The 12,936-nt window shown below is 41.8% G+C and overlaps 3 protein-coding genes and 1 long non-coding RNA gene across 4 annotated transcripts; 3 read left to right on the forward strand and 1 right to left on the reverse strand.

The window, feature by feature from the left end:
• The first annotated feature begins 318 nt into the window (after positions 1-318).
• Positions 319-1,788, forward strand: LOC109475577 (complement C1q and tumor necrosis factor-related protein 9-like). The gene is made up of 2 exons (XM_019776264.1): positions 319-894; positions 1,045-1,788. Exons 1-2 carry the CDS (start codon positions 717-719, stop codon positions 1,599-1,601), a joined length of 735 nt encoding a protein of 244 aa, XP_019631823.1. The 5' UTR covers positions 319-716; the 3' UTR covers positions 1,602-1,788.
• Positions 1,789-1,959: 171 nt separating this feature from the next.
• On the reverse strand, positions 1,960-5,667 carry LOC109475579 (PRELI domain-containing protein 1, mitochondrial-like). The gene is made up of 4 exons (XM_019776265.1): positions 5,375-5,667; positions 3,939-4,061; positions 3,467-3,689; positions 1,960-3,096 (listed from the first exon to the last, which is right to left on the reverse strand). Exons 2-4 carry the CDS (start codon positions 4,028-4,030, stop codon positions 2,764-2,766), a joined length of 648 nt encoding a protein of 215 aa, XP_019631824.1. The 5' UTR covers positions 4,031-4,061; positions 5,375-5,667; the 3' UTR covers positions 1,960-2,763.
• Positions 5,659-6,686, forward strand: LOC109475580. Its single transcript, XR_002140555.1, has 3 exons — positions 5,659-5,752; positions 5,896-6,053; positions 6,581-6,686. It is a non-coding gene; the product is annotated as an uncharacterized LOC109475580 (long non-coding RNA).
• Positions 6,687-10,011: 3,325 nt separating this feature from the next.
• LOC109475411 (DNA polymerase nu-like) lies at positions 10,012-11,626 on the forward strand. Its single transcript, XM_019776014.1, has 7 exons — positions 10,012-10,020; positions 10,183-10,325; positions 10,485-10,591; positions 10,704-10,828; positions 11,074-11,154; positions 11,267-11,327; positions 11,517-11,626. The coding sequence occupies exons 1-7, from the start codon at positions 10,012-10,014 to the stop codon at positions 11,624-11,626; spliced, it is 636 nt and encodes a 211-aa protein (XP_019631573.1).
• Positions 11,627-12,936: the final 1,310 nt, after the last annotated feature.

Consider the following 12,936-nt stretch of genomic DNA (forward strand, 5'->3'; position numbering starts at 1 on the left):
TGTGATTTGCCTTGATGTGCCTTAGTGTCAAAACAAAGAAAATTTACAGAACACGTACTGTTCTGAAAAATAGAAATGATGACAATCTACTGTTTAACTAGCCTTGACCAAAACTTTTCAAACTATGCTGGATAAGCAGATCTTCTTACTTTGGATTGTTGATGTTAACAGTACTGTGCACTGGAGATAGTCAATACCTGTACATTTAATCCTGCTGAATATATGTGAACAGTGATTGAATATGTAATAAAAATTTTACAACTAGCTTAAGGTTGTACCTCCTTTCATTCCCGCAATTGTGTCTGACCTTTTAGCAAATGTTGTGGTGCTATTAAATAAAGAAAGCATGAAGTCAGCAGAACGTGACAATTCACATGAAAATTAGTTCAGGGACTAAAGATGCAAATATTTGCACCTTTTATGTCCAGACAGATATCCTAGCAACAGGTGTTGCCAAAACTAATGATGGGCTTGCAAAACTTCAGTATGACGTTCATAGGTTAAATCATAATATAATAAATGTTTTATTTAGCCTGTTTTTATCTTGATTTATTCTGAAAACGTTGTTAAGTGACTAAGACCAATGATTGTTCCTTGACAAACATGAGTTGAAGAGGTGTATAAGTATCACAGAACACTTGTTAATCAGTCCAGACCAGTGTAACTCTTGTTACAAGCAGTATACTGACACGTCTGGGCTGTTGAAACACATTAAAATGCGCCAGATAACACTACTGGTTGCGGTTTTTCTTCTCGGCACATTGATGATCCATACTCTTGCCGAAGAGAAGGTAGAGGAGGGTTCCTGTGCCAAACAGTTCAACAACAATCAGAACATCACTGTGGTGGCCGCACCCGGACCTGTTGGACCGAAAGGGGACGTGGGACCCCGAGGTACGGAATTAACAAAGGTGTATGCCTTTTACTTTAATTGAAAATTAAGATCAATGTACCCTTTAAACTACCAATCACCATTTCTTGCAAACATAAGTTGTAAAAGCAAAGCCACCAACCCAGACTGATTTACTATTTTACGATCTTCAGGCCACAGCGGAACGCCGGGTGAGAAGGGCGTGAGTGGTGCACCGGGTAAGCTGGGTCCGGTCGGACTGAGAGGTGAGAAGGGAGAGAAAGGTGAACAGGGACCAGCAGGTGAGAAGGGAGCACCTGGTACCAGCCCACCTGCTTCACCTGTTGTGACATTTTCCGTGGTGAGAACGACCAGCCTCCTGAAGCCTTCGTCCTCCACAGTTATGATGTACGACACCATCCTTAGCAATGTGGGCGGAGCGTACAAGCAGGAGACAGGGAAGTTTGTGGCTACAGTCGGAGGCATCTACTTCTTCACGTTTACTGGTATGACACCGTATGCACCTCACACCAACTATTTCATCCTTCTTATGAAGAATGGATCCAAGATGGTTGGTCTGCACGAGAACAACGGCCCGCAATCCCAGCACCAGTCTGCCAGTAACAGTGCCATCCTGCAGCTGCAGCCTGGGGACGAGGTTTGGGTGGAGCTGCAGACTACAGATCGCAGTTTGTACAGTGATAGTAACAGGTTCCTCACATTTAGTGGATTTCTTATCCACTCAGGCTGATTCAAACAGCTAAGTCAGGTTTAGAAGGCACCAATGAGAACCAATTCCGAGCCTAAATTTACTTCCATCGTAGTGATAGAATAATCGCATTACATAGTACAGGTCCAATGTTAGCCTCTGGTTGTGTCTAGCTGTTGTGTAGTTATAGATGATATCAGGTCTGTTTCCTACCATTCAGGATCAGTCAACATGGGGAAATCATGGGAGCAGAGGATTGCATGAAGGACTCTCCTGAAAGTCTGAAATCATCTGGCTAGAGATGCTAATTAAACATTCTAACAAGCCAAGAAAGAAGTTCCTTTTGAAAGCATTTATTGGTTTTCTTTTTCAATAAATGAAAGATAAACTTCTGTTTGAAGTGATGGTTGTTGCGCAGTCTTAAATGGTGTTAACTTGTGTGGTGGAAAGGAGAAGGGGCAACTTATACAAAGAGGACCTGGTGGACAACATTGCTTGACACAAGACCACAGAACAGAAACCCTGAGTGTTTGTAAAAATGTGGAAATACTGAGTATCTACAGCAAAACTGGAATCCTGGTGCAGAATTTTTACAAAGAAGTCAGCTGAGGCTTGACTTGATAAGTAATTCCAGGGTGGATGTTTTCTCCAGGTCAAAAGTTTGTACCTCTTTGTACATTTTTTTCAATTTTCACCCCAAATGGTTCTTGTCTATTTCTTAATTCTGTCTTTGTACATTTTCATCCTGTAGTATGTACATATCATACGAGTAACTGTACAAGGCAAACAACTTCTACTGCACTAAACTTACTGCAAGATTGAAAGCTATATACAATCAAGGTACATTATCTTTAACCCTTGAGCTCATGAACTTCCTTATTCTTGACATGACAGCTCTGATACAACCAGAGCAGTAAAATCAAAACAGCATTTTAAGTACTTCCACAAGTACCTGAGATTGACAGCCCATCACTATAAACACTGATGTACATGCAATGGTTTGTTGTCAACCATAGCAGCAGAAAGTCCCTGTGAGACAAGTTCCATACCATTACAACACTGCAGTGAAACCTTAACTCATCCTGTATTGCTCTTTTCCACAACCTTTGATGGTTTGAGGTTTTGAACCAACACCCTTTATAATGTGTATCTTCAGTCTGACCATACTGCTGTAATTCTAACTATCCACTTGGTCTGCCTTTTGTCACATCAGCGTTCCCTGTTTCTGTTGTGCCTTCTGCTGAGCCACCTGAATGGCTGCTTCCTTTGCAACTTTAGCCTTCTCTTTCAGTAATCCCTTCTTTTCTATAGGCTTCTGTTCTATAGCGACTTGTTGTCCTTTGTTAAAGAGTTTGTCCAGTACAAGTTGGAGTCCCATGTTGGCCCTTTCTGAGTTCTTCTTGTACCTGTCCACCCCGAAGTGTTGGATGGCACGGATGAAGCCATACATGCCAGAGGAAACCCAGGCCTCCCTGTGGATTTGTGTCCAGCCACTGTTTTCTGGTGACACTGAATAGACCACCTTCTCTCTAACATGCTGGATGAGTGAAAGAAAAACTAGATGTCACAGATCTAAAATACCTGAGAATTACTGATTCATCAGTATGGAATATGGAAGTCACCATACACTTGCTTCAAATTGCTAAATCTTGCAGAAAAAGAGAATGTCACAGTCAAATCTGCACATGTGGCCACCTCGTAAAGCAGGCACCTGGCCATAACAAATACCTTTTCTTGGTCTCGAAATTTCCCATACATGCAACTGTACAAGCACTAAATGACCTGACCAAGAAAGCCACCTGACCAATAAGACCTTTATCACAGTCCCCTGGGTTGCTTTCTTGAGCAGCTTTGACTGTGTACATGAATTTTAGACAATTAGACAAAAATTTTCTTCTTACTCTTACCATAATTCTGGTGAAGTTGAGGTTCCATGTGAATGTTGTGAAGGTTTTGGCAACAGGGTCCACCACGGACTCTTCCACTATGGATGCAAACTTGGGGGTGCCAGCAGGCAGAAATCGCTCCCCCCACTTGGGTAGATGGTTCGTCTTGGTCAGCAACCGGAAACTGTGGAGCTTGTTGTCTTCTACCTTCCTCGAAATTACATCTTCACTCAGAACATGTTTACTGGACAGACATAAAGAAGATATATTTTTCAATACCCCCATGCTACCTATATCCCCCCATAACTCCCTTGCTACACACTTGCTATAATACCATTTTGTGTCATATCACTTCAGGGCTTGAAATATACAGAGTAAGGTTTAGCATGTCAACTGATCCCCCAGTAGTTATCAAGTGGAATGGCCCTTTAAGTTAGTGTGTTACTATGTGCATAGTACTAATACTACGGTGAACATAAGATTTTACACTGACCTGTGTGGGTTGGGGTACCTCTGCCAGACAGCAGATGCGACTTGGTCCCAGTCATTTTGCAACACAGTCGTTTTGGAGTGATATCTGGCCATTTTATACAGCAATAGTATTTACACCCAACGTCTGTAAACAGAATGCATGACTGAGTTACAATCATGATACCAACAACTTCCTGGAGGAAAGGTGGAACATGTATCAGAATAACATTGTTACATCTTCATTTTACAGAAATAGCATTTTTCAACCCAACCAAACCAATACTACACTAGAAAAATGATAAATTTGTGCAGATGCATATCATGCCACTGTTCCTATAAATGGTCAGGATGAAGGTCCTGCTGTTCAAAAGCCCATGGGAATCTGGAAAAAGCCTCAATGGAATGGCATGGATTCTGCCAGCAATGACCTGTCCAAATGTAGCAATCTCTATCACTTTAGGAAAACTGGTGAATCTTCCAGACCTAGGCCATTACTATTTCCAATTTGAATGAAAGCAATATGCTGGGATTTCCTATTTAGCAACCACATGGACCCTGGAAATTACTTGCTGCATGTTGGTAGTACATTTAACACTACCCGGAATTGGGAAGGCATTTCAAGGCACTTTATTGATGTTGAAAGCACACCTGTCATCTAAAGTCCAATGACCATTAACAAATTTGGTATCCATCCAGGCATGGCAAACAGTTGAATTACAGAAACCACTGGGGTATGGTATTGATTGATGCTTTCAGCCACTGCAGCATTGCTCATTTAATTATATCGATATTCTATAACATTGCATCATTTTTTGCCTGGTATCCATCCCCATTTTCTCTCTCAGTCTCTGTGCCACTAGCTCTAAATTTTAGCCTTGAGCCATATCCAATACCCACGGATATGGTTGGATACCTGGCTACAAAATGATGCAATGGCACTTAGTTTGGTAGTTAGGGTTCTTGCATCACAGCCTGATGTGTTTTGACTGAGAGGGGTGCTAAAAAAACAGTCCTGATCTAGAGTGACGGGCAACACATAGCCCTGTCTTGACTGCAGCTCATGTTACAGGTCTATTTATTTGTCTTGAACTGTACTGTACTGGTCTCCAAACCAAGCCTCCACAGTACTTCACAACAACGCTCAGAACCCTAATCTTGTAGAGCGGATTAAACATCGCTAAACGGATTAAACATCACTTAAAGGTAAGAAAGGGAAAATGCTCGTATATGTCTGTCTCAAGTAACTTGACCGCACAGACACCGGCCCGGTGAGGTGTGCACATGGCCTCGCCCCCGACATCAGGACGCCACGTTTCCGCCGGCGATATTGGCATGTCTGTACCTCTAATACCCTCCACAATGTCCAAAATATATTTCATTGACAGATCGGGCATTACTATTTAGAGACAGAGACTTTAAACACACAGAAACCATCAAAAAGCCATGAGAGCTGCTCACCTATCTGTCGTCCTCACACTTCGGCCGCCATATTCACCTTCACGGCGCATGACAATCATGAGACGAACCAATCACAGCACTCGTTACAAGACTATCCGCTGGTGGGGAGAGTTGCGAGAGCCAGGCGAGCTGAAGCGTGGGGTTATTTAACGTAATTATTGCCCAGACCGCTGACAGAAGTCAGTCAGAATTGTGTTGAAGGATATTAGAAATGAACTGTTGACTGTCTTGTCGTCGATTCAATTAATACTTTCCGAAGAAACCAAGTCCCAGAAAGCCGGCCAGATGATGACATCACAGACCAGCCCCCACCGCAGACGAATCATAGACATTGTTACATTCGCTATTTGCTTCAACAAAATGGCGGGAGTTTCGAAGGTGAGCAAAGTGTCGTCTGCAGTATTGTCGTCTGTCTTCTTGCACAGAAAATGTGGAAGCAATTGAGACCGAATTAAGTGGTTGTGTAGACATATACCTACATCCAGCAACTGGCTGAGACATCCTTACACTCAACTTTGTAGTGTTCGATTTTAGCAGAGGTCAGCAGGGAGAAAGTGAAATATGCAGAGAATCTGGACCCCTGCCCAGTCACCTCCCGACCCCGCTGAGATTCAGGTCCGATCTCCTGAAGCCAGTATCATCCTGTCGGTCTTGAGGAGGGCCCAAAGAAGACGTCCAGGTGATGAAGGATTTTCAGAATGACAATATTCATGTCCATCCTTTCTATCATGTAATCAATAGCCTGGGTTGAAATACTCCTGGCTAATCCTTGGTTTACCACAAAGTTGCACAGAAACTCAATGTTCATACTTCTGTGTAACTACATGTATTTCTAGAGTGTTTGTCGGTATTCGATATTTACTTTTTTAGTATTCATACCATTCTCCAAAGCTGACGGTCCCTTGTTTAAGAAGAGCTGCACCTCAAGTATGTTAATCACTCAAATACAAAAGTGGTCCATCCTGGTGTAAGTGGATCAAACCTTACAGCCAGTGTATTATGCAGCTTGTGCCTACTGTACAAAACTGGTGTGTACTGCCTTAAGGTGGTTTACCGGTAATGCAAAACAAACAAAAAGACATAGATATTTATTAAGGCCATGCACAAATTACAATTTTTTTCACCATACTGGTTATGCACATAGACTTTTTTCAAAACATCTGTATGATGTTGTCTCAGTGATACATGTATATATTCATTTTCCAGATGGAAGAGATTACTATAGATGCTTGTACACCAAGAAATTTGGTGCCCCACCAGATGCCTCAGTATCTGGCAACAGCCAGAGCACCACCGATTTTTCTCAGGCCACTGGCACCCAGATGTCCACATTGATGGAAAGATGTACATCACACAGTCCTTTGATTTCAATTGAACCTAGCTGGAAAGGAATCGGTTACAGTGATACAAAACATAACATCACAGCGACGTCATCAGCTCTTTCCAGTCAAATCAGCTCTCAGCCTGAAATACCTGGTCACTTTCCTCAGTCAACTACCCACATTGGTGCTCCAATGCATCTGAATGTAGTTGATGTGATTACCTCCAGTACATTGCCAAGTGAACTTAGCAATGCTTCAGGGCACGAAGCTCCTCAAAATGATTTGTACCCATTCAGTAAATTGGCTGATCACAAGGTAAATGGTACCATAGGTCATGGTCCCGTTTGTGCAAAAGGAGCAAGCAATGCATCACTTTATCAAGAGGATGAAGCAAGTGACCCATCCCTACTTAGCTCCCAGATTGATCTCTTTCTGAGCCAGTCATCCACACTGGCTATTGGAGGTAAAATGTCACACCTGACAAATCTGCAGCAAGCTCCAGAAGAGGAGAACTTTTCTGACACTGCCAATGTAGAACTGGTAGATGCAGATAGGTGGGATAGAGAGACAGGAGAATGTAGTCCTCCATTTGAGTGTTCACCCAGTCACTATGACAATGATGACAAGAAAGAAAACAAGGCTACCTCTAATACAGGTCCTCCACCTTTGGGTGATGGTAATTCACAAAGCTCCACAGCTTCAGCTAAACAAAGTATTGGAAGCCAGAAAACTTTGGAGAATGTTGTTGAATCCGTTGAAATGAGGGATACGGAAATCTGTGAAGATCATGAAGGGGATATAATGTCAAAAGAAATACACGATACTAATACTGACAGTGACAAACAGCCTGTGCAGTTGCAACTCATCGGGGACACTACAATACCTATGTCATCAAAACCCATGTTAGAAGAGAGTATGGATATGAGGGAACAGAGTTCATTTTCTCTTGTGAAACAGTCAGAGGGCAACAAAAATGTTACAACACAGTCTCCATCTTCTTTGGGAGGAATAGAGGAAGATCTTTCATTTGACATTGGCTGTTTGGTCGATAGAGATATCATGGAAAATTCTACTCCAGAAATCTCACAAGACTCACAGTCAACCACTGATCTCCTTTTATGTCAGGTGATGCCTCAATCTCAAGACAAAGGTGATATTTCAGAATGTTTACCCAAGGAACAAACCCAACAAACAGGTACGTTTGTTGTCATTGAGGAGCCTGAGACAAAAACAAATGCTGATGCAATCCAGAGAGAAAGAGAGCCAAACATCACTAAAAAGCTATCTTCAAGTCCTTGTAAAGTGAAAAACAAGGCTAGGGAACCAAGTGAAGGTTTTCGTAAGACTGGAGCTGATAAGAATGAAAACAAATCTCAAGTCAATGAGAGCAGTACACCAAATTGTTCTCATGACAGGATCCTTGCACAAGCTCCTGGTTCAGCCATACGCAACAAACTCTTATCATCAACACCCAGCTCATCATCAGTGATAATGATTGGAGCCAACAGAAGTGATGCACCTGAATTGGATGCATCCTTTACCACAGGTTTTGGAAAGAGAAAAGGTACTAATAAAGAGAAAGTCACTCCCAAATCTGTGTCTCTAACTGAGACACCAAAACAGCACAATCAGTGCTGTAAAGATAAGCTTTCCACAGACTTTCACGCTGAGACGTCAATGGAAGGCAAGAGGGCAACACCTGGGTCAGCTATTCAGACAAAGCTACAGTTATGGACCAAAGCAAACAGGTGATGAATCTCGGGTTTTTCTTAAAGCCTTAGAGATGATAGGTGCATTTATGTGTTTGTGTGTGTGTGTTCCCAGTTAAATACTCTGTATTATGAAGATAGGGCTAGACTAACTGTTGTGAACCCACTGTGAACCACATGTGCATTACCATACAAGAACCCCCCTATTTTAGACGTAGACTAGTCCTGTTACACAACCCCCCATCTTAGAAGTAGAATAGTCCAACCCAGGAACCTCACTCTGGTGATAGGAGTCCTGGAGGCAACACAAATTAAACCATCAAGCTCCACAAAAGTCCAGTGTGCGACCAGTCTTTACAATCCAGAAGAACCTCTTCACAACACTAACTTAAAGTTCATAAATGAGATCTATATGTGAGTTGATTTTAAATGTATAGAAATTTCAGATGTAACGAAATCTTACAATTGCATAATTTTGCATATGGCAAACTGTTGATAAAATCAATATCTCTAGATCTGATGCAACTCCACACATCAAAAGGACTTCAAAACCTAGCACCAGTTCAGAGGAACCACCAGCAAAGAGGCAGCTATATTCCGCACCGACACCACACGTCAACAAGAGAACATTCATCGCACCTTTTAAGGGGGAAGGAAAGCAGAAAAACCAAGGGGAGCCAAAGGTGTGTGAAAAGGTCTAGGCATAGGCAGGGGGCTGTTTGTATGGAAAGCCAGGGTCCTTTTTGTGGTTATCAGTACCTGAGAATGTCTCTAATAGCTAATTCCCATGCCTTTGTTAGTTAAACTGCTAATTGTGACGGATTACCGGTACTATTACTCGCATAGTTTCAGGGATAGAGTTTTCCCACAATTTTGGATGAAAACATTACCCTGAATGTTGCATGAGCACAATTATACTCTTCATTTATGTACTTTTCATCTATATTGCAGAAAGAAAAAACACAAAAAGCTAAGGAAACCAAGTGTACAATGATAGATGTATCCAGAATATCCCAGTGTGAGAGACAGCAGGCTGTGACTGACATGTTGGGGGTAAGGGAGGTCAGCATGGCCTTGGTGTATGGTGATGACACATCGCAGCTCAGGGAACCCACCACCAAGGGCATCCCTAAGGACAACGACAATAAGGTACAACAACAACGTCTTAACATTGTGCCCTCACATTTGCCGGGATATACATGACAGGTACGAATTTCGTTTTACATCATGCGTACATGTACTATTTCTTTTCCTAAGTAAGAGGGGACCAATGAAGAAAGTCTCTTGCAAGTAACAAACCCCCATCCCAAAAGAAAATAAAAATACTAATTATAAAAATCTAATGAAGTAGTACCTGTAGTCATACTGACAGATTGTTTTGGACTGAAATTAAACTCTGCATCATCTGCTGCATGTAGTTCTCTGCAAAACAACAAGAAATTACCTTCAGGCATGACTGCCCTACCAATCAACTGTCAAAGTCACTCCCCACCCACCATGCAATTAGAACAAACAGGGACATAAGCACACAACTCAGTCACCCAAAACAATGCTTCTGAACCCAGAAATGATAAACAAGAACCAAACTATCTGTCAGGGTGCTGAAATGCCTTCCGTTGGAAAGAAAAAGACCTATATTTTATATGGTAGATGCTTTCTTACTGGAGTTGCAACAAAATTGTGTTTAAAAAAAAAACTATAGCTTTGCTCTTTTATCTGATATGATTTTTTTATGCCATGCATGTGTAAAACATAAGGCATGTAATTGTATTTCTAGGCAGTGGGCATTGCTGTTGCTTTTCCCAGGCCCTCCTCTGGAGCTGTACAGGCTTGTAGTGGACAAGCCAAGAGAATCAGGCAGCTACAGTTCATGATGTTTCCACTTAACATGGAGGAGCAGGACTATACAACATACTGCAGGTACAGAATATCTAAAATCCTTGTGATTTACTCAGTAGAATGCTTTAAGTAAATGATCTGTTGTGTATGTCTTCCAACATTCTTAATCAATTTTGATGTTCTTCAAAGCTATTAAGTCTAAGCAGGCTGCCATTTTCTAACCATTTCTTTCCCTTTTAGAGAGATGCTGACACAGCTGATGACAAGCAAAGTCAGCAAAGTGTGCTTGGATGCCCAGGAACTGATCCTGACCATGATCTCTCACTTTTCACTGGACATCACCTCAGGTAATGTGCTCTTAAGTAGCATATTATATTACAAGACATTATAAGAGTCAAGCCCATCTGCTTTCCTCCAGTAATTTACAGGTTCTTGATTTGTCTTTTTGCATTGCCCTAGTGTATAACTGGAGCATGGTAGACCCCAAGGTTGCCGGATGGCTGCTGAATCCTGACCACCCTCCCAACACATTCACTGAAGTGGTGAAAATGCTGTGGAAAGATAATCATCAAGAATGTGATCAAGTAGGTGTTGACAGTTAACAATAATATATAATTTGTATAAATTTTGTAAAAAAAATCACCACTCATTAATAATTAATGCGGCCAGCGACTATATCTATATCTGTTGTTAATTCTGCATTCGGAATTGTTTTGGTTGACTGAGCCCTGATTTTGTGTGTTGCTTTGTGCTGACATAATAGGTTGACAGCACATGGGTGGGTGAAGATTGACAGGCAGAATGACATGGAATCATGGTTCTTTTTCAGGATGCCGATGCTACTACTCTTCTGTGCCAGGACTTGAGCCAGCTGTTAGATGCAATGGAGCTGCTCAGAAGGAGGCTCATGGTAAATATTGAGTTCTAGACTATGTGTGACTGTGGTATAGTGCATGCAAGTTGCAACACTGGTTATTTACTTTTGGAAATAATTATTTCAAACTTAATTATCTCTTTCTTAGGACTGTGACCTACTGGACCTGTACCTCAATGTTGAGATGAAGCTAACACCTATTCTGGCAGGTAGGTATAATTCTTGAAAAGAATAGGGAATTGCCTAGGATCTAGTAAGTAAGTAAGTTTCACCGGTAATATGACTGGTTACCATCTTGCAGTTTACCTGTGGCTTTAGTTTTTATATTTTTGGCAAAGAAATGGTTTATTGATGTTGTGGATGTGTGTTCTGAAATTATTTTATGTTATCCTTACAAGGCATGGAATATCATGGAATCTGTGTCGATCCACAGCGTCTAATCAACATGGGTGACATTTTGAAGGTTTGTTACATAATCTCCATCATGTTTAATAGCCATACAATATAGCTTTTGGATACGGTCTTTATAGCAACTAATAGTAAGATCTGTATCTGTATCTGTATAGCCGGTATAACCGCCTTTCGGTGTAACACACCAGCTTCGCAGGCACGTGGCGCGGCGGCAGCTGGCTATATTACACCGATCGACTTGTTACACCTAACCCTTGAACTTCTAGCTCTAGACATTGTTTAAAGCTATCTATTGACAGTGCCCCTACTGTACTTGGTGACAGTGAGTTCCACTCTGCGATAGTTCTAGGAAAGAATGAATTCTTGAACACCTCAATCCTTGGTTGATAACTCTGGTACTTGAATGCGTGGCTATTTCTTGTTCTCTTCTGAGCTGGTATTAGGTACTTAGTAGTTGGGACATCCACCAGTTTATTAGTCATTTTGTACATCATGCATAGTCTAGACATCTTTCTTCTGTCTTCAAGTGAGGTCCACTGTAGGTCTCTTTTCATTTCCGTGACACTAGCACCTCTTACATAGTTGTTCATACAGAATCTTGCAGCTTGATATCTTGATGATTTGTAGATTAAATTGAAACAAGAAGCCATAGGTGACAATCCTCCGTGAAGTTTTATATATTTCAACAAAATCCCAAGCGTCAACGCCAGACCTACTGTGCAGACATTATAATTAGGCAACGGTTAGTACGATGAGGGCACGTCACAAGCATAAAACATACAAAGAGCTAAATCCATTACTGCTCCCAGGGCGTGTAAAGATACTGTGCTTCAAGTTCGAAGTTCATTTTAATTACACACACACAATCATTGCATTCACATAAAGATCGGACTATCATGGTCGTGTCTAGTAACAAAGACAGCCCCACCGTCAATGACCGTCTTACCGTGCCTGTACCTAATTAAGCGCGCCTGGAACAGGCCAAATTCCAGCAACAGTTGCGGTAAGCACCGCGAGTGTTACTACCGCAGGCCAGATAACCAGGATATCTGCTTACAGTACCTCTGCTACCAGACAACTGCCTAAACCTTCGGCCTATTCCACAGGATTGTAAAAGTAGGGATGTTTCTAAAATATGCATTTACTTCAATATCAAAACAGCTACGGTAAAATAAAAAGACGTGCATCATCCCGGACATAATGCCACACCACATGCGAAATTACACAGAAATGCGACGTACGGAAGAATGCATTTTGGCTGCGAACATCTTCCAAAAAACTTGGCATCTCTTAAGCATGGGCAAAAGCATCTGGAACCACTTATCAAAACCACCCCGTATCTGCATGAAGTTCCACCCCCCCCCACTGCTATTCCAAACAACGCGTTTTTCTGGACCATTCCAATTC

This window comes from Branchiostoma belcheri, unplaced genomic scaffold (assembly GCF_001625305.1).
Source record: "Branchiostoma belcheri isolate BF01 breed outbred unplaced genomic scaffold, Haploidv18h27 scaffold34, whole genome shotgun sequence".
Taxonomy (NCBI): Eukaryota; Metazoa; Chordata; class Leptocardii; order Amphioxiformes; family Branchiostomatidae; genus Branchiostoma; species Branchiostoma belcheri.

Excerpts from the sequence above, each read along its gene's own strand:
- LOC109475577 (XM_019776264.1), top strand. The coding sequence starts at position 717 with ATGCGCCAGATAACACTACTGGTTGCGGTTTTTCTTCTCGGCACATTG. Across the intron at positions 895-1,044 it reads AGGGGACGTGGGACCCCGAG|GCCACAGCGGAACGCCGGGT; the intron begins GTACGGAATTAA and ends TACGATCTTCAG.
- LOC109475579 (XM_019776265.1), bottom strand. The coding sequence starts at position 4,030 with ATGGCCAGATATCACTCCAAAACGACTGTGTTGCAAAATGACTGGGAC. Across the intron at positions 3,690-3,938 it reads AGGTACCCCAACCCACACAG|TAAACATGTTCTGAGTGAAG; the intron begins GTCAGTGTAAAA and ends ATGTCTGTCCAG. Across the intron at positions 3,097-3,466 it reads TCAACTTCACCAGAATTATG|CATGTTAGAGAGAAGGTGGT; the intron begins GTAAGAGTAAGA and ends TCACTCATCCAG.
- LOC109475411 (XM_019776014.1), top strand. Across the intron at positions 10,592-10,703 it reads TTCACTGGACATCACCTCAG|TGTATAACTGGAGCATGGTA; the intron begins GTAATGTGCTCT and ends GCATTGCCCTAG. Across the intron at positions 11,328-11,516 it reads GCTAACACCTATTCTGGCAG|GCATGGAATATCATGGAATC; the intron begins GTAGGTATAATT and ends TATCCTTACAAG.